This window comes from Maniola hyperantus, chromosome 25 (assembly GCF_902806685.2).
Source record: "Maniola hyperantus chromosome 25, iAphHyp1.2, whole genome shotgun sequence".
In the NCBI taxonomy this organism is placed as follows: domain Eukaryota; kingdom Metazoa; phylum Arthropoda; class Insecta; order Lepidoptera; family Nymphalidae; genus Maniola; species Maniola hyperantus.
The window spans coordinates 316848-338794 of record NC_048560.1 but is presented as its reverse complement, the minus strand read 5'-3'; the positions used below and the strand labels follow the sequence as shown (position 1 = coordinate 338794).

Below are 21947 nucleotides of genomic sequence, written 5' to 3'. Positions count from 1 at the left end.
TTCCGTTTTCCTTTTGAGGTACGGAACCCTAAAAATAGTAAATATGCTTCAATACATCCACCGCCATCTCTCAGATTATATTACAGGACTATTACGGGTGATGGAATAAAACAAAATCTTACTTCGTGTATAATTATTTACAAACATTAATCGTTTATTTAAGACCAAAAATATCACCTTCCGATCCATTTATATGAAGGCACAAACATCTAGTTGTACAACAATGTGATTGTAATTGTAATAAATTACAGATATTACAGAATTACACATAATTACAAGCGTATCGTAACGATAACGGACAATATAGCACATTTGTACACGTGATTGTAACTGTAATAACTAAATTAATTACAGAATAAACTCTATTACAATTGAAACGGAACACAATTAATAATAAAAAATATTCGAGCTTTAGATTTGTAATTGTAATAAAACAATTTAACTGTATTACAATAAAATAAAACCACATTAGTAATTTTTTTTTCATAACTTGTACAATAATTATTTTGTTATGACTTATGAGTTAGGTACCTTACATATTTCACAATCTTTTCACTAAGTACTTTTATTATGTGCATTATAATGCATAGTTTATAAATAAAAATGTGTTTCCGTATGAATTGAAATAGAATTAATATAACTAACATTTATTATTAAAAAATTGGAATTTGTAATTTTCCTACAACTTCTTAATAAATAAAAGATGTTTATTTAGCACGTTAAATGATAGGTAGCCGTTTTAAAAGATTTAATTATACTTTTAACAAAATTTTAATACTATAAAAATAATCATAGGCCAGCGGTAAATTTATACAACAACGGTAAAGTTAAAAAAAATTCAAAACATTACAAATAATGTGTTTAATAAAAATAAATATCACACTATAATAATTCCTTCAATTGAACCTATAAAAATCTATATATAATATGAAATAAATTATGCAAAAACACTGCACTATGGTTTAAAATTAAAATAAATCGAAGAAAAACAATATTTATTTTCTTAAATGTTTTTTTTAAATATTTGCCTGTAGCCTATGTCATTTTTATTTTTTCTACGTAGTTAATTGTATTTTTCATACCATTCTAGTCATTATCTCCATTACATAAGGTCTCTATGACATATCAATGTTAAAACCTAGGTTTGTAAAAGCAATGCATTACTGGGTATCCTTAAAAAACAATGGTCACTTAATATTTAAAAGCGATTTTAATATTAAAGACTAGCTGGTAATTTTAAGGCGTCGGTCTTTCTAAATCTTTGTAAAATAATAAATTGTACTTGATCATATATTATATCTAAATTGTACTTGAAATAAACGCATAAATCACTGTATTTTCAGCACAGTTGTGTTCAGTCAAAATTGAATTTTCTTTCATTATAAAATTAAATTGTAAAAACAAATTTTAATTATTTGAAAGTAATTGTAAAATTTTACAAAAATGCATTGTAAAATTTGATTTTAAAACTAATATAAAATGAGATGTGTTAAAAATTAAAAAAATGATTTTTACTGTGGTTTAGATGGTATTTTTGATTTGTAATTTTAATATTTAATTATAAGATTAGAATATTATATAAAAAAGTTTGTTGAAAAAAAGATACTATTAAAAGAGTTTTTTGAAAGTACGACGCCTTTTTCACTATTAAAATACATTACTGGAAGATTACGATTATATTAGAGAAAAGGTCAAGCACCTTCTGGAACTATGGTAGGTATTTAATATAGGCACATTTGTATTAAAACTATTTATTATAACTGGTATTAGATTAATATAATATTATTTATAAAATTTGTAATGTAACCAATTTAAAGATGAATTTTCTGTTAAAATTTGCTTTTTAAAATCAGTATCCGTAATCAACCGCATGAATATTAAAATTTTCATAAGCATTAATTAATAAGAATTGAAAATAAACTTCGATAACACTTAATGTGATTAATTAAACTTAATTACACTTTGGTAATAATTACCTACATTTTTAATACAAATTAACTAAAATTATTGTGAGAAAGCTTACATAAAATAAAAGGAAATACAAATAATTAAAATTAATAAATGAACAAAATCATTTATTATTTTAATAATTAATTATTAATTTATTTCACGTATTCATTAAACCATAATTGTATAATATTTACAATAAAATAAAAATAATTAAATATAAATACAATTCATTAAAAGAATAATATTATAATATTAATTACATAAAATGGTTAGTATTATTATTAATGTTAATTTAATAGTTACCATATTTTATTTATTAAATTACTTAAGGATGCCGGACAAAATTTAAGTAACTTGGCATTGACAGGGGTCTTTTGTTACTTAGACGAACCGAAAATGGGAAAAACATAATCAAATCTTTGTACTTTTCTAGGGTTCCGTAGTTTTACATAAATATCACGAATAAAAACAAACACAGACAGTAAGCCTCTAAAAATGAGTAAAAATTAATTAAAACCAAATTTTATTTCAAGTGCAACTTTTTTTTTACAAAGACTAAAAATTCTCAGATCATATGGTATCTTGATGCAAAATGTTTTTTTAAAGATGCACTTAACTTAAATTTCGATAATATGCTATGGTATGAACATAGAACAAGAAATAGAATAATCACTGGATACTTAAATAGCATAAAATTGGAAAAAATCTTTAATATTTCTTACTATTTTTTTTTAATTACTTACCAACTTTTTTTACATCGACAAGCGGTGTTTTAACATCGACGAAATAAAAATTAAAAAAAAAAAAACGAATATTCCAAGAGCTGGTGAGCGATTTAGTGGAAGTGTTTATACATATCAAAGGTGTACACTGTACGTATATACCTAAGTAACACTGAGTAGAACACAATAAGATTTTTCAGAGATAAATTATCTTAATGTATAAAAGGAAAAGCTGATTGATTGACTGATCTATCACACTACTCAACACATCTCAAAGTACTGAACGAATCAGGCTGAAATTTGGCATGCAGATTTGTCTACGTCTATTATGACGTAGACATCCGCTAAGAAAGGATTTTTGAAAAGTATATTAGAAAATGTTCATTCCACTTCCATGTATATAACACTTTATGCGGGAAATTGTTTTGTATTCACCTGTTTTTCGAGAACCAGTTTTAACTTGTTCGGAAAACAGGTGCACAGTAATGATTTATTATAACTGATTAAAGTCAATATGCCTTGTTATGTACAATATGTCATATTTTTTTTTTTGCCAAATAAACTTTATCTTATCTTATTGTAGAAAATAAAATTAATGGATCTGTATAAACACTACGAAAGAATTATCCACCGGCACTTGGTCTAGAATGTAGATACTTGTCTTATACCAATACTTGATACTAAAAATAAATAATTAAACTACTTTTTATCATTTTACATTCGCACGAGGAGATACATTAATGCTGTCGCAAGGAAGACCGGAGTGGATTGGATTGTATGAGCGCTGCCTCCAGGGTATACTGAAAAAAAAAGTTGGTTATGCAACGATGACTTTAGTCAATAACAAGATGGGTACCTAGCCCATATAGTTGTAAATAAAATTAATGGTATCGTATAAAGTAAATACGTAATCAATAACATAGGAAACTAAAAAAAATGAAAATGATTAAGATTAATAAAATAATTACGTTATGGATAATAACAGTTATGGAATCACACAAATTTGAAAATAGTAATTATACAAAACTAAAACGTTTTTAAAATATTAAAACCGTATTTATAATATCGATTAAGTATTATATTAAATTAAATTAAAAAAAAAATTAAATACCTGAAGCGTGCTGGATGGGCTGTGGACGTGTTTCTAAAAAAATAAATAAAAAGGAAAAATTAAAACCATGCATAATTAATAATAAAAACAAAATAAAACAAATTATTAAGTTGTCGTTAAATTAAAACAAAATAGAAAGAAATATTAATTTAAGGAAATTAAGACAAATTAGTAGAAAGTATCTCCTCTTTTCTGATTGGATCACGTAGAGAAACTCCGCACATAGCTCTCTCCATCGCCCGCTGAGTGACTCAGAGCTTTCTTATGAAGCCCATAGTTAGCCACCATGTCTCGAATTCAGGTCATGATGATGATGATGTATTTATAGAATAGAATAGAATTTATTTTATTCAAGTAGACTTATTACAAGTTCTTATGAATCGTTAACTAGTTTTATCTACACCCATGCTTTAAATCCTCTATAAAAGATTCTGAAACAGTTAGCTTATTGCCAACATTAAAACACCCAATATCTTAATAACCATTAAAGCATCCAAAAGAGTGTTATAATGTTGTACTGAATTTCATTATAACACTTCTATCTTCACAGTATAGCGCTGAGGAAACCCGTTCTCAGTAGTGGGCCGGCGATGATGATGTTTTATTTATTCCATTACAAGTTAGCCTCCAAAGTAAGTGATATTTAATTGCTTAAAACGCACATAACTCCGAGTTAGAGGTGTCTTGTCTTTTCCAGGACGTCGGGAAGACTCCCCCCTCCCTCCTCCCCTTCCCGCCCCTCCCCGGGATTAAACCTCGGATCCCCCAAGTAGGAGGCTGATGTCTTAACCAACCTACATGACCCGATATCTTTTTCAGGAAGTATCTCGGGTATCTTAAAAAGAGCCCCCCCCCCCCCCCCCCCCCCCCCTTCCCCCCGTTAGCAAAAGAAGAAGGCTACCAAGAAACGACGATGCTGTATTTACCGTATTCAATGACAGCGGGGTTGGTGTGCGCACTCCAGCTCTTGTCGTTCCGGACCTTGACGGTGACCTCGTACTTGCCGCCGCTGCTGAGCTCGTTCTCCAGCGAGTAGTCCACTTGGTACTCGTGGGTGTTGCTGCTCTGTGGCACTGGCACGTTGAGGGTCTTCCATTCCGCATCCTGGAATCGTAATCTTCAGGCTCAGTGGTGGTTTTACGGGGTGGTAATTTAATTTAATTTATCTAATTAAAATTTATCAAATTTATCAAATTTTAATTAATTTATCAAATTTTAATTAATTTATCAAATTTAAATTAATTTATCAAATTAAAATTAATTTATCAAATTAAAATTAATTTATCAAATTAAAATTAATTTATCAAATTAAAATTAATTTATCAAATTAAAATTAATTTATCAAATTTAATTTCTTCTTGTGATATAACTACATATTCACGGTTTACGGATTTATTTCTTTACTTATGCTTTAAGACCTTCCTAGAAAGGTAGATCTTATAGACTATAGCACAAGTAAAGGTAGGTAAATACTAAATTTCATGATTCTAGGTCAACGAGAAGTACGGAGTACCCTATAGGTTTTCTTGACAGACACGACAGATAGACGGACAGACATTCTATAAGGGTTCCTTTTTCTTTTTGAGGTACGGAACCCTAAAAATGTCTGTACTGTAAAGAATTTCGTTACCCCATCAAGCTCCTTCAGTTGCAGCTCTATATCTTTGACGGGCTGGTGCGAGTGGATCGTGAGAGATATCTTGGGCCCGTCCACCTGCAGGTCCTCCAGCACTGGGCTCTGGACCAGGTCGATTGATCTGTTGTGGCTGCCTTGCTCGTTTTCCGCCTGGAATAATGATGCACATTATATTAAGTTTTAAGTTTGCGTAATAATTATCACCACTATATCTTACAAATCCAACATCAGACCATCAAAAAGTGTAATTTATTACCTATTTTGAATAAAATATCATTTCACTTTGACTTAATTTGATCCTAAAGTGATAATAAACTACCAAAAAAATTACAAAAATTCAGCTTGGGGCCAAATTTTTTCCATCTTGTTTCGCCGTGAAAACGCTACCGGCCACCTTTTTTAGGTTTATGAACTGTCTCACGTCACACGGATTGGTAAACAACAGTGTTTTCATAGTCAAATACATTACAACTTCAATCCATGTGACGTCACAGTCGGAATTAACATGGCGGCTACGGTATCATGCATTTTGCCCATGAACTAGAAGTACAATGAAGAGTTCACTTCCAATACTTACTTGAAGCAAATACCTACTTATCACTATCCCACTTCGACTAACCAATTAGAGCGAGAGATCGGACCACAGTGGAGTGCGATCTCTCGCTCTCGTTCGGCAGTCAAAGTGGGATAATGGGTAGGTTTATAGAACGCGACAGGTCGAGATGGCAGCTGAGGAGGGAACGCCCCGCACACCCACACTGTCCCCTCACTAACCCAGTGCGGGCAAGCGTGGGGGACGTGCGGGCGTGCAGGGTCCCCCATACCCCGATTTTTCGAAATTTAATCGAACTTACCTGTAGTTCTAAGGTTAATGAAAGTTACCTTAGTCAAAGTTCTAAGGTAAATGTGACTTACCTCGCAGGTGAAAGTGCCGAAATCCTCGTCCTTTCGTGGGGTGACGGACAAGTTGGAGCTCTGGCCGTACGTACTGACGATGTACGCGCGAGATGAATCTTCGATACGCTGACCGTCCTTGTACCAGCGGATGTGAGAACTGGGAATACATAGTGTGGAAAGTTAAAAAAATTTGCAAAACAGTCTAAAAACCTCGAAAAAATCGATGTACTTACATACTTACAATAAAAAACGGGCCAAATTGAGTACCACGTCCTTTTTGGAAGTCGGTTAAAAACTTGAAGTAGTTTCATTGAGGACTAGATGCTGCCCGCAATTTCGTCTACGTGGGCTTAGGTTTTTGAAAAATCCCGTGGGAACTCTTTGTTTTTCCGGGATAGAAAGTTGCCTATGTGAATTTCTGGGACGCAAACTATTATAAAAGTTATTTTTTTTTATTTTAAGCTAGTTCATAAAAATAATACAGGTAATAAACTATGAAGATTAATTTCTCAAATTAAAAAAAAAAAACACTTACGCAGCATCATCATGTACAGCGCATTCCAAGATGGCTTCCACACCGATGGCGGAGTTCACCGCAGTCCTGTTTACATGCACACGGGGTTTACCTGAAAATAGCACATAATATTTTTCAAAAAACAATAAACAAAAATACCAAACTTATTCTAGAACATAAAAATTACAGATCGAAAATATCATCTAAACCACCGCAACGAGGCAGGGTGCCCAGAACGTTGGCAGCGTTTTTCAAAATGAGTGTTTAAACAATAATCTATAATATAAAAATGAATCACTAAATGTGTTGCCTGATTGCAAATCTCGAGAACAGCTGAACCGATTTCGCTAATTCTTTTTTTATAATATTCCTTGAAGTACGAGGATGGTTCTTACGGAGAGAAAAATTTAAAAATTGCCTAAAAAAGAAAAGACTGTTAGGCGGTACTAAGTTCGCCGGGGCAGCTAGTTACCTATATTTAATGACCCTTATTATAAATGCGAAAGTGTGTTGGTTTGTCCTTCAATCACGTCGCAACGGTGCCACGGATTGACGTGATTTTTTTCATGGGTAAAGATAAAGACCTGGAGAGTGACATATTATGCTACTTTTTATACTGTAAAATCAAATAGTTCCCACGGGATTTTTAAAAAACCTAATTCCACGCGGACGAAGTCGCGGGCATCAACTAGTTACCTATTATTTTAATATAAAAAGCAAAATCAAGATAAATTAGAAAATAGTAATTCAATAAAGTCTAATTTAACCAGGGTTAGGAAAAAACTATTTTTTTTATTTTTATTTTTTTATTATATTTTATTTAGTAGGAACACACACAATACATTAATTTAACACAAACTACGACACTTATAAACAAACACAGGCTGATAAATGTATCTATAAAATGTGTACACAGCATTTGCAAAATATCTAGACAAATAAAAAGAACTTAACTAACTACTTAACTAAACAATTAATAATTAAGTTACTTAGGAGATGAACCCACCGTAAAATGATAAGAGCTTTTTTTTGAATGCAGTAGCTTTTTTTTAAACGCACAAACGCGTATAGCACGCGACAGGTCGTGATGGCAATCGGGGTGGGGACGCCGCGCACACCCGCACAACCCCCGCGCTAGCCCGGTGCGGGATAGCGCAAAACTTGTAAAAGTTTGATTGAATTAAAAATGTTGTATAGAAGCAGGCGTTACTTTATGATATACAATGAACCAAAAGCTTAATTAGCTTAATTGTTTCAGCAGATTACAGCAAATTTTAGCTTTTGGTTCGTTGAATCAGTACCTCAGTACCCTTATTATAAATGCGAAAGTGTGTTTGTTTGTTGGTTTGTTGGTTTGTTTGTTTATTTTTGCATGCCATAATATGGCTATTTGTGGTGAAACTTTAATAACTGTAACATCTGTATATACATACATACCCACATGTGCAATAAAGAATATTTGATTTGATTTGATTTGATTTGTTTATTGGTTTATTGGTTTGTCCTTCAATCACGTCGCAACGGTGCAACGGATTGACGTGATTTTTTGCATGGGTTTAGATAAAGACCTGCAGAGTGACATAGGCTACTTAATATCCCGGAAAATCAAAGAGTTCCCACGGGATTTCAAAAAAACTTAAATCCACGCGGACGAAGTCGCGGGCATCATCTGGTTAAAATATTTTTATTTATTTTACTGGCTCCCATGACACAGTTTATACTTCTTTGGGAGCCAGTGGTCAAAGTCTTATGTGTCAAACCTTTTTTGCAAATAAAGATATATTTATTATTGAAAAAATATATAAAAACGAAATATGAAAACCTCGATGGGAGCTTCGTATTCGTGCCTTTTGGTGTGGAGACCTTGGGGCCGTGGGGCCCGGGGGCTCGAGCTCTTTTTGAAGAAATTGCGAAAAGAGTTATCGAGTCATCCGGGGACCCGAGAGCTGGCAGCTACCTTGGTCAAAGAATTAGTTTGGCCATCCAAAGGGGTAATGCTGCCAGCATCTTGGGTACAATGCCTCGCTGCGGTGGTCTCGACGAGGTTTTAGATTTAATTTAATTTATTTTAGTTTTAATTTAATGTTGTTTTTTTAGATTTAAGTTTATTAATAGTTTATTTAATAAATTTATTACCTATTTTGTAGTTTTATTATTTATTTATTTATTATTTATTTAAGAAAAGGTAAGTTACCTCTAACAACGACATAGACCTCCGCCTGGTTGGTGCCCTGTCCGTTGAAAGCATAGCAATAGTATCTTCCGGAGTGGGAACGCCTTACGTTCTTGATGGATACGGTGTTGCCAATAAATGTAGCGTCATTTTCTTGCAGGCGCTTATTCTGTAAGAAAGAAAACAGTTTTTTTTTTTTTTTTTTTTTCAGATACAAGTTAACCCTTGACTGCAATCTCACCTGGTGGTAAGTGATGATGCAGTCTAAGATGATAGCGGGCTAACCTGGAAGGGGTATGGCAGTTTTTTTTTATTAAACCCATACCCCTTTGGTTTCTACACGGCATCGTACCGGAACGCTAAATCGCTTGGCGGCACGGCTTTGCCGGTAGGGTGGTAAATAGCCACGGCCGAAGCCTCCCACCAGACCAGACCAGAAATTTAGAAATTATAAAATTCCAAACCCCTGCCAGGAATCGAACCCGGGACCTCCCACTATTAAGACCACAGCGCTCACCACTGCGCCAGGGAGGTCGTCAAAATATATAAAACGAAAAGGTGACTGACTACGTTCATCTAAATATATAAAACGAAAAGGTGACTGACTACGTTCATCTTAATATATAAAACGAAAAGGTGACTGACTGACTGACTGATCTATCAACGCACAGCTCAAACTTCGGACGGATCGGGCTGAAATTTGGCACGCAGATAGCTGTTATGACGCAGGCATCCGCTAAGAAAGGATTTTTGAAAATTCAACCCCTAAAGGGTGAAATAGGGGTTTGAAATTTGTGTAGTCCACGCGGACGAAGTCACGAGCATAAGCTAGTCTACATTAAAATATGTCGTTAAACGACGAAATAAGCTTAAAATCATAAGTAAATCAAGGTACAAAAGCTAGTCTAGATATGCAAGTATCTTAGTTTCCTCGTTCTTGAATTAGGTTAGATTGACAGTATCGGCACCCGACAGACAGGCGAGAAGTTGATGTATGTGTGTTTGTTCGCTCTTATCTAGTGAACTCGAAATTGAACTTGACGGTTTACAAGGGAAAAGCAATTTATATCGCGAAATGAATGGAATCAATCAATTAGGTATCTTGTTGTTTAATGAATTGGTTTTGAGGACCTCCCTAGTTCTTACTAAGTAGGAGACCTTTAGAAGGAGATAGCAGACTTGTAGAGCACTGTCTCTGTCGTTGAAACTGACAAAACGTCGTTTAGTGACAGAGACAACGCTCTACAAAGCCGAAATGTCATTCTAAAGGCCGATGTACATTACTTTTTGCCGCGTACTGTATGTGGTATAAGTCCCGCAAATTGCTATTGCGCTGGAACCATGTCTCATTAACATCTAAATGACGTCATTTTGACGTCAGCCGAAATAAAAATATACTATCCGCTCGAAACTTCAGTCTAGTGCTGACGTCACTAAAATGGCGGCCACGCGCATTAGCAATTTGGGGGACTCATACTATGCATATAGTGCTTTTTGTATTAAGTATGGTATTATGGTTTCAAAGTCAAAGTCAAATGATTTATTCAAAATAGCTAATAAATTACTCATATTGATGGTCTGGTATGGTGTTAGATTTGTAAGATATAGTGGTGATAATTATTACGCAAACTTTAAACTAAAGCTACGAGGGTTCCAAACGCGCCCAGGTCTGAGAAGAGCCCACAACAAACTCAGCCGGGTATTCTATTTATTATCACCACTTTACAAAATTATTGAAACTTATTAGAACTATCACAAAGTCGTTAAGCAACTCATTCCCAAGCTTTCAGATCTTTTTATAGTATGTGGTACTATGTCACGTAATCAAGACAATTTATTTATTTTATTTATTTTACACTTTATAGCACACAACACAAAGTAAACATTGAAAAAACACAATACAGGATCTTAATCTAATAGCTGTAGCATGCAAAGGCGGCCTTATCGCTAAAGCGATCTCTTCCAGGCAACCTTTGACGAAAGGAATCACGAAAGCACGGGTTGGTGCGGCAGCCTAGGTATATTATATTATTATAAATTAGACTACATACACAGTACATTCTAATAATACACAAATATATATAAATATATATACCTATATACATATCTCTATAATATACTACATAATTCTGTTTACATAGATAAATAATAGTTCTTCAAACGTGCGGAATGAGGGTAGGGAACGGGCGTAGGTCGACTTTTATGCTAAGCAACTGCCTAAGCTTGGAGAGCGGGGGTGTCCGGCTATTCGGCGTCTATAGGTGGTGGTCTGTGGTTGATAACGAGGACGACAAGGGTATAATCCCGCGAATTGCTAATGCGCGTGGCCGGCATTTTAGTGACGTCAGCACTAGACTGAAATTTCGAGCTGATGGTAAATTTTTATTTCGGCTAACGTCAAAGTGACGTAATTTCGATGTTAAGGAGACATGGTTCCAGCGCAATAGCAATTTGCGGGACTTATACAGGCATAAATAATGATGACATAACAATATTAATGAAATGAGATAATTTATGAAGATAATTTAGAAATAATTTTGCACGCCATGCTTGGCAGGATATGTAACTGATTACCTAACTTTTAAGACCCCATGTAAATAATTTACATGTACCTACCATATCTGAGCAAAATAAATAAATGATTATTATTATGATTATGATAAAAATGGAACACTCACGACGTTATCTTCGTCTCTGGACCAAACGATCTTTGGTGGTGGAGACCCTGACACGTCACAGGTCAGGAGTAGGTCACCTCCCTCGGTCACTTGGCCGTTGTTGGTTGCCGTGAACCCTGCAAATTGAAATGAAATTCTTTATTCAAGTAAACTCTCACAAGTACTTTTGAATCGTCGGATGCATCTACCACTGGTTCGGCATGCCTTTCCTACCGAGAAGAACCAGCAATAAATTCGGCGGTTGCTCTTTTCAAATATTTGATATACAATATTATGTCGTGTATAAAATAGTATTTGCAGTCCTGTGCTTAGCTGGAACGAGCTGCAGGCCAAATCCACGCTCTTTTATCATTTAGAGAATCTTCAAATTGTGTAATATGAAGCATATTACACGATTGAAGATAAGATTTTTCCGTGTGGAAAAGAGGTTGATAAATTCGGAGTCCACGGACTCTCGTGCCAAAGGAGCTCTGGTAGGCTGTTTAGGCATGGCTCTCTTAACGATACGATTAAAAGAGCTCTTGCCACCATAAATATTCCTGCGCTCATTGAGCCGGCAGGGATTAGTCGGGATGATGGCAAGAGACCTGATGGATTGACGCTGGTTCCCTGGGAACGGGGACGGGCGCTAATGTGGGACGCAACTTGCGTTGACACATTGGCCCCGTGTCATATCAGGAAGACAGCATCAAGACCGGGAGCCGCAGCAGAAACAGCTGAAAACGGCAAGCGGCGCAAGTATGCCTCTCTTATAGAGAGTTACATTTTTGTGCCGTTTGCCGTGGAGACCCTGGGGCCATGGAGTCTTAGTGCAAAAAAAATTTTACGAGACATTTCACCGCGATTAATAGCCTCATCTGGTGACAGAGGGCTGGCTCATTTATTGCGCAACGGATCAGCCTGGCTGTCCAGAGATTTTTTAAACTTGCGTAAAGGTAAGTCCAAAATAGTTTGCGGGACTTTATTATAAAAGGTTATACTATTGAGAGAAGCATACCTATGTTAAGCTGTGATAGCCCAGTGGTTAGGACGTCCGCCTTCCAATCGGAGTCGGGGGTTCGATCGCGGGCACCTCTAAGTTTTCGGAGTTATGTGCGTTTTAATTAATTAAATACCACTCGCTTTAACGGAAAAGGAAAATATCGTAAGGAAACCTGCATGCCTGAGAGTTCTCCATATTGTTGTCAAAGGTGTGTGAAGTCTACCAATCCGCACATGGCCAGCGTGGTAGACTATGGCCAAAAACCCTTCTCACTCTGAGAGGAGACCCTTACTGTCTACCCTGTAGGTTTCTTGACAGAAAGACAACAAAGTGATCCTATAAGGGTTCCGTTTTTCCTTTTGAGGTACGGAACCCTAAAAGTACTTACTGATGATCCTGGGTGACTCCAGAACGACCAGATTGTGCCGGATCTGGACTGGGTTGACCTGCAGCACCTCGCAGGTGTAGATGCCACTGTCGGATGTCCTCACATCTCTTATCAACAGGTCTGTGGAGTTTGCAGCACTGGAAACGATTTTTTTTTTATTAATATATGACGGCAGTGCCGTCTTTAGTTGTAAACAAATTGCTTATTAATAATAATAATAATAAAATAAAATATCTTTATTTAACAAAAACAAGTTATTTTGGCGTCGGTTACTAGTGGTCTCCACACTAGGTTAAACCTGTGACGTGGAGACCATATTATATGAGTTCCTAGTGGGTTTTACTGAGGACTAGTGAAAGTTTGGCGGTAAATAAATAAATATTTATAATATTATAATGTATACATATATATTTATTGCACATTAGGTATTTAGGTAGGTTACAAAGCATAGTATAGTTTTAAATAACATAATATATTATAGCTTGTTTACCGAAATTATTTCTTCTGTGTCCTTGTATGTCAAAGATTTCAACCATTTTGTGATAATGTCACTTGTCTGTTTTATCGTAAGGTTTTTAAGATGACAAGACTTCGCAACAGGGTTGTAAATTTTAGCTTCAACATATGGTGAAACTGTCAGCGCCATACGTCATCACAGGTAGGACACACTCATTAAAGACTTTCGTCTTTAGGCTTTGGGGTATCGACGAATTGAAGACTTGACGCAATTTACCAAATTGTCCACAAGTTCAAAGTCGCTCAGCGGGCTATGGAGCGGGCTATGTTGGGTATCTCTCTGAGGGACAAAATCCATAACGAGGAAATCCGTAGAAGAACCAGAGTGACCGACATAGCCCAACGAATTAGCCAGCTGAAGTGGCAGTGGGCAGGCCACGTCTGCCGCAGAACCGATGGCCGCTGGGGCAGACGTGTTCTGGAGTGGAGACCGCGTATCAGCAAGCGCAGTGTGGGACGACCTCCAACCCGCTGGACTGACGACCTTAAGAAGATAGCGGGAACTGGGTGGATGAGGAAGGCGGAGGATCGTGTGTGGTGGCGTGCTCTTGGGAAGGCCTATGTCCAGCAGTGGACGCAAATAGGCTGATTGATTGATACGGTGAAAATCGTCATTGAACATCACGTCATCGTCCCCACTGTCATTATGAGACTTTAAAATCGGACACGCTGTGCTTAGTGATCCCCCCCCCCCGATAAAAGACGCCCTAAGCACGTCCTTAACGATCCCGACGATGAAATCATGACCGACAATGCTCCCTATCTCGTAGGGCTACACAAGTCAACCTCTTTACAGCGTCTTCGCCGGCGAAGATGAGGCCCCCGATTTCTAACGTCACCCGGACGTGGACTCCCGCCACGGCCTCGGGGGCGTACGGAGTAACCAGCAACTCCACCCATCCCAACGTCATCCTAAGCCCTTAGTTGCCGTTGCCCCCGACCTCTCAAATATTTCTTCGAGCCCTAGGGCTCACCCCCAGGCGGAGCTTCACGCGATGACAGAAGTGAGTGGAAGATAAAGACATGTTGTGGCGACCCCACGTAGCGTGGGATGAGGTGAGGAAGAAGAAGAAGATAAGTGGAAGACTGATACTTACATAGAGAATCTGTCGCCAACGCTGTAGGAGGACAGGTCCTGCTCATAAGTCTTCTGGGTCCCGATGAAGTAGTTGGTATTATTCCTCGTCCATTGCACCACCACGCCATCTGCAAAAGGTTCCATTTTTAGGGTTCCGTGTCTCAAAAGGAAAAAAGGAAGGACTCCCTTGAAAAAGGACCCCGGACGGGTTCGAAACTAGTCGGGCTAACGTCGACTAAACACGTGAGTAAAGCCGGGACAGATATTATTTAGAATGAAAAAAGGAAGCTTTATAGGATCACTCTGTTGTCTGTCTGTCGATCTGTCTGTCTATCTGTTCGTCTGTCTGTTTTTCTGCCTGTCTGTCTGTCTGTCCGTCGCGTCTGTCAAGAAAACCTATAGGGTACTTCCCGTTGACATAAAATCATAAAATTTGATAGGTATGTAAGTCTAGCATGTATAGCACAAGTCTTTACTTGTGCCATAAAACTAAAATCCGAACACTAACTAAACACTAACTAAATGTGAATAAATCCGAAAACCGTGATTCTAAATTCCTGCCAAATTTCATGATTCTAGCTCAACGTGAAGTAGGTACCTACCCTATACTAAGTTTTTCTTGACAAACAGACAGACAACAGAGTGATCCTATAAGAATTCCTTTCCTCTTTTTGAGATACAGAACCCTAAGAAGTAAAATTAAAACATTTAAAAGTCACACTATTATGCTAACATCAATCTAGACAAAATTTAAAGTTTCCTCTAGCCCTAAACTCTAATAAAACGGACATAAAAACACAATTATGTTATAATAGTAAAGTTGCGTCACAAAATGTCTTCCCTTCCGGTGGCGCCAAAACTGACGTTTCCGGTTAACGGTTCCATGGTGACATGTCGTTATGAGGTGACGAACGGCATGTCAAATTGAAATTATTACGTCATTATATTTATTTAGTACTACTGCTGCCCGCGACTTCGTCCGCGTGGATTTGTGTTTTTAAAAATCTCGTGGGAACCCTTTGCTTTTCTGGGATAAAAAGTAGCCTATGTCCTGCCCCGGGACGTAAGCTATTTTTATACCAAATATCATCAAAATCGGTTAAACTGTTGGGCCGTGAAAAGCTAGCAAACAGACAGACAGACACACTTTCGCATTTATAACATTACGTAAAGTCTACTTACTGGCAGGTGACACTACACAGCCCAGTCGCACAGTTCGCCCGATGGTGACGTTGTAGACTGCGGGTTGCGTCTCTATTTTGGCCACCACTGCTGCCTCTTCTTCGTCGTTGCCTGCAAGAGAAGGAAAAGAGACCAGTGGCGTGGAGTCTAATGTTTTTCTAAACTCTCTCTAAACTAAAATAGAGAGGGAGCCCGCGAGGACCAGACCTTCGTTATTTTATAAAAACTGCAAGTTTCTATGCGTATGTGAGTAAAGTTAGCAATTCATTTGCTCGTAATTCTATACTTTTTTATAATAAGCTTCCAGAAAACATATTGGATATGTCTCTCAACAAGTTCAAAGCTGTCATAAAACGTAAACTTATTGAAAAATCCTATTACAATGTAAAGGATTATTTAAATGATAAGCAAGCTTGGGAATGAGTTGCTTAACGGCTTTTTGATAGTTCTATTCTAATAAGTTTAATTTATGATTTTGTAAAGTGGTGATAATAAAAGAATACCCGGCTGAGTTTGTTGTGGGCTCTTCTCAGAACTGGGCGCGTTTGGAACCCTCGTAGCTTTAGTTTTAAGTTTGCGTAATAATTATCACCACTATATCTTACAAATCCAACATCTGACTAACAAAAAGAGTAATTTATTACCTATTTTGAATAAATCATTTGACTTTGACTTTGACTAGTTACAAATCAAAATTGTACCTTCTGCATCGTTCTGCGCTTCGTCGTCAGCGCCCTCGTCGTTCTGCAGCTCGTCGTAGTTCACTTCGTCGGCGCCACGACGAACCAGCGAGTGGCTGGCTTCTGTAACAAAACATTCAAACATTTTATTACTAGACTACATTGCAATTTCAATTACTCTTGACTACTACAGATGTCTATCCTTTCGCAACTCGGAATCACTGCTCGACTCTCCTCCATATGTTACCAAAGATTACTCTCATATTTCGGCCACATCATACGGCGGGGGGACGACAGCTTAGAAAAGCTCATAGTGACGGGCAACACTGAGGGCAAAAGAGCGAGAGGCTGCTCACCAACTAGGTGGTCCGACCAGCTAAAGGAGTCCAGCAGGTGTGGATTTTATCACATTGCGAAAATGGCCACCGACAGAAGCCGATGGAAACAGATAAGCCATTCGAGGGCAGGTTGCCAGGACCACGATCTTCAGCAATGAAGGAACGACCGGAGAGAGAGACTACAGGTGTAAGATGTGATAGCCTAGTGGTTAGGACGTCCTCCTCCTAATCAGAGGTCGGGGAGGTTCAATCCTGGGCACGTACCTGTAACTTTTCGGAGTTTTGTGCGTTTTAAGTAATTAAATATCACATGATTTAACGGTGCAGGAAAATATCGTGAGAAAATCTGCATGTCTGAGAGTGCCATAATGTTCTCTAAAGGTGTGAGAAGTCTGCCAATCCGCACTTGCCCCGCATGGTGGACTATGACCTGAAGTCTTAACCCAATTCATTTTGAGAGGAGACCCGTGCTCAGTAGTAAGCCGGCGAGATTGAGATGATGATAACCGGTCTATAGAATAGAATAGAATATGTTTCATTCAAGTAAACTTTTTACAAGTGCTTTTGAATAGTCTGGTAGCTGGTTCGGAATGCCGTTCCACCGAGAAGAATAAAACAATCGATCTATCATTAATCGATAATACTGAATCTATGGTTGGGTGGTGTATAATGGAAATCACCACGCGGATTTCTAGAACCATTTTTCCCATCGATGATAAATTGATGAATATATTATATATCGAACAATTTAGCACATCGATTTGATGTAAGAAACAAATTGATAAGCATTTACTGACTCTGATTTCGTTATGAAAATCCAAAGTTATCTTAAACGCCAACATATTTACAAATACAAATCATTTATTTGCACGATTGCAGGTACAATGGTGGTGTTACAGTAGTTTATTTACAGCTACAATCCGCCATACAGTGGGCATGCAATTTTTTTTTATTTTTAAGTTTAACTTATAACAGGATTTACCATGAATGACAAAATCAACTATCAATATTATTAATTTTAACAAACAAGACTGTATTTTACATACTAAGCAGTAAGTTCTTTTGATTTACATCTCCTTATCCCAAAAGAGGGAAGAATGCATTCTTGTCCCCATGAAGGAATTAACATAAAGCATGCTTCCATAAGCGGCGCGATGCGATGAGTATTCTATGGGACTCGCATTGCTTGAGCGAATACCTCACACTGCAGTAGTATGGTACAATTTGTAAGCCGCTTCCTTCTTCACCTTTTTTAGAATAGAATAGAATAGAATGTTTTTTTTATTCATGTAAACTTTTTACAAGTACTTATGAATAGTCAGGTAGTTTTAATTTACCACAGTAACCAGACCTTGTTGACAGTAGTACCACAGTAGTGCCCTAAGGGCGTTCTGTATCCTAGCCGGTTCGCATCAGAAACGAGGAGGGTAAATGGCTTTTTACTGTTCGTGGAACTACAACTACAAATCTGCTATATTCTTCTAAATGTCGACTAGACAAGAAAGACAGTACGCGGCAGTACATCCGTTGGGAACTCTTTGATTTTTCCGGGATAAAAAGTAGTCTATGTCACTCTCCAGGTCTTAAACTATATCCATGCAAAAAATCACGTCGATCCGTTGTGACGTGATTGAAGGACAAACCAACAAACAAACACACTTTTGCATTTATAATAATATGGGTAGTGATTAAACTTAAAAACTAAATGGAAATAAGAGCTTCAATAGCTCAACGGGTAAAGGAGTGGACTGAAAACCGAAAGGTCGACGGTTCACACCCCGCCCGTTGCACTATTGTCGTACCTACTCCTAGCACAAGCTTGACGCTTAGTTGGAGAGGAAAGGGGAATATTAGTCATTTGGCATGGCAATACTCTTATTAAAAAAAATCGCTATCTCTTATATCGTGAACCACGCACCGCTCCTGGCATGTCGGTATGTCTTTTCAAGCGGTAATAACTCTAAAATAGTTCTGAATCGCTCTTGTTGGTACAATATTGTTGGTACAATATGTTTAGTTTTACCTTTTATAGGCCAGCCTTGAATAGCTGACGCTCTGCTGTACGGGGGAGTTGGTAAATATTTGGTTTTATGTAAAACTAGCTGACCCGCCCCGGCTTCGCTCGGGTGGAATTTAGAAAATCGAGGTGGGGGTTGAATTTCCGAAAATCCTGAAATACATAGGTATTTCTTCATTTGTTGCCGAATTACTCATAGATCTAAACTCCCCTCCCGCACGCGCACCCCCGCCTTGGTGACGCCCACTTCGCAACGGGCCGTGCAGCAGAAATCGTAATATTTTAATTTCGCCATAACTTCAAAACCAAACGTCCAATTTTAATCATTCAAAGACCAAATATTATCTCCAGAAACTGTTCTTAGTGATGAAATCATTTATTTTGATAAGGATTAATAGCATGAGTAAAATAAACGCGTTTAAATGTAGTCCAAAAAAAATTCAAGGATTTTTAAATAAAAAAATGGTTGCTGTGCCTCACTCGACATAGATGGGTATAGTGTGTCGCGGACTTTTTTGTAGATATTTATAAGATCTACAATTAATTAGAACATTTTATGGTTCTATCTTTTATAGTTTAGGCAGCGTACGCAAAATAAGTAACTTTTCTGGTTGATTTTTTACACCTTGTGTCTGAAAAACCCAAATATCTTACGGAACCCTATTTTTTTCCAAAATAAAATATAGCCTATGTTACTCGTGGATAATGTAGCTTTCGAATGGTGAAAGAATTTTTAAAATCGGTCCAGTAGTTTTTGAGCCTATTCAGTACAAACAAACAAACATACAAACAAAGTTTTCCTCTTTATAATATTAGTGTAGATGTAGATAGTGTAGACTAGCTGCCCCGGCGAACTTCGTTCCGCCGTCAATTAATTTTTTTTAAATTTTTCTCTCCGTAAGAACCATCCTCGTACCTACTTCAAGGAATATTATAAAAAAAGAATTAGCGAAATCGGTTCAGCTGTTCTCGAGATTTGCGATGACCAACACATTTAGCGATTCATTTTTATATTAGGTATAGAAATGTCCAAAAAATACGCCTGTAGTGCGGAACCCTCGGTGCGCGAGTCTGACCGCCAGGCCGGTTTTTTTAACCCTTTAAGGGGTGAAATTTCCAAAAATAATTTTTAAGCCATCAGACTCAAAAACAAACTATAAGTCCCGCAAATTGCTATTGCGCTGGAACCATGTCTCATTAACATCGAAATGACGTGAAATAAAAATATACCGTCTAGTGCTGACGTCACTAAAATGGCGGCCACGCGCATTAGCAATTTGCGGGGCTTAAACTTGTCTGTTAAACTAATGAGTTCAAAAAAAATTACGAGACATTTCACCGCGATCAGTAGCCTCACCTGGACAGAAGGGCTGGCTCATTTTTTGCGCAACGGATCAGCCTGGCTGTCCAGCGCGGAAATGCAGCCAGTATTCTTGGCACCATTCCACGCGGGCATGATTTATATAGTAATTAGATTAGGCTAGCTTTAAGTTGTAATATTTTCATTAAAAAAATAATGAGTGCTTTCATGTAGTCGAAAACCTTTTAAGCCAATCAGTATTCCTATCATGACCGCATGGCCGACACGCCGTCTTTCCTCGTTTTATAATACGCCATCATTTGCATGCAAAGCAATCTCGCAGCTCGCTCATGAATACTGGTCATGCACTGGTCACTTTACCCGACTGATATCGTATTGCTACTATGAATCGATTGATATTATGTGTAGAATAATTTAATGTTACTTTGCTGTGTTATTCATTGTAGGGTAATGGTTGCTATATGTAAATCTTTAACCCTGTGTACAGTACGTACGAAAGTAATCTACCTATAGAAGGAGATTGCGGATTTGTAGAGCTTTGTCTCTGTCGTTGAGACCAACAAAACGTCATATAATATAGGTAGGTATAGTGACAGAGACAACGCTCTACAAAGCCGAAAAGTAATTCTAAAGGCCGATGTACAGTACGCGGCCAAAAGTGATGAACATCGACCTTTAGAAGGAGATTGCGGATTTGTAAAGCTTTGTCTCTGTCGTTGAGATCGACAAAACGTCATATAGGTATGAGTGACAGAGACAACGCTCTACAAAGCCGAAAAGTCATTCTAAGGGCCGATGTACATTATTTTCTGCCGCGTACTGTACCGTAGTTGGAAAACCGGCGATGGCTGCTGATGATAATGATGATGATGTATTGATTTAAATCAAATCAAATCAAAAATATTTTTATTCAATTAAATTTTTACAACTACTAAAATGAAATAAATGAAAACATGTCTCTTGGTGATTTTATTATTATTATTAAGCCTTTATTTAACTTCCTTATCTCTATATACAATGTTTTCTTATAACTACTCGTCTATCTAATAGGTATTATTTGTTTTTATAACTTTTTCGCTTAATCTTATGTTAGTTTTGCTAGTATAATTATGTTGGTAAAATAATTAAGTGTGTTTTGTATGTGTGAAGTTTACTTGTTGTAGGTATGTAGTGGTAGGTTGTTAATAATTATAATATTAATTTACAAAAGTTACAAAATTGATTTTTTATGTGAGTAGGTATTCTGTGTAGTGTAGATAAGGATCCCATATTTGGGTATAAGGCCTCCCCCCGGTTCTGCCTTTATATTCTGTATTTTGCATTACCTAATGCAGTCTTGAAAAATCCAAAATTGTAAAAATTATGTAGGTATTTTTTTTTTTCAATTCTTTTTTCATATTTTACTTTTTAGATTCCTCACGTTAGTATCCCAGAATTTCTTATATTTAATAATAAGAATTTTTTATATTTAATAATAAGAATATATAGGATAAAAACAGGTGATAATTACAGTAAATTACAACACTGCCGCTGTAATCAGTCTGTAATTGCGGTATCGCATTCTATTACCCGTAGTTATGTACAAGTGACGGTTAACCGTGACTCGCTGGAGTCGCTGGTCAATAAGTCATTAGCGATTGGAAGTTGCCTTGGTAAATAATTACACATTTCTGAAGTATGGTTTAGTTTGCTTTTTAGAGTTCCGTAGTCAAAGCCCTAGTTTCGTACATTAGACAGTTAATTAAACAAGGAAACCTCAGTTTC

At 36.9% G+C, this 21947-nt stretch overlaps 1 protein-coding gene across 2 annotated transcripts in view; it reads right to left on the bottom strand.

The window, feature by feature from the left end:
- Positions 1–118: 118 nt before the first annotated feature.
- LOC117993827 (protein amalgam-like) overlaps positions 119–21947 on the bottom strand; it is a 200907-nt gene continuing 179078 nt past the window's right edge. Inside the window, exons 3-14 of one of the 2 annotated variants that reach the window (XM_034981696.2) lie at positions 16529–16630; positions 15828–15938; positions 14665–14773; positions 13052–13188; positions 11682–11797; positions 9025–9172; positions 6852–6942; positions 6335–6473; positions 5414–5569; positions 4710–4887; positions 3784–3816; positions 119–3472 (exon numbers count right to left, since the gene is read on the bottom strand). In XM_034981696.2, coding sequence (XP_034837587.2) covers positions 3387–3472; positions 3784–3816; positions 4710–4887; positions 5414–5569; positions 6335–6473; positions 6852–6942; positions 9025–9172; positions 11682–11797; positions 13052–13188; positions 14665–14773; positions 15828–15938; positions 16529–16630 — 1406 coding nt within the window. In that variant the 3' untranslated portion in view covers positions 119–3386. The remainder of the gene's footprint in view (positions 3473–3783; positions 3817–4709; positions 4888–5413; positions 5570–6334; positions 6474–6851; positions 6943–9024; positions 9173–11681; positions 11798–13051; positions 13189–14664; positions 14774–15827; positions 15939–16528; positions 16631–21947) is intronic. The other variant, XM_069507209.1, reaches the window with a different exon arrangement.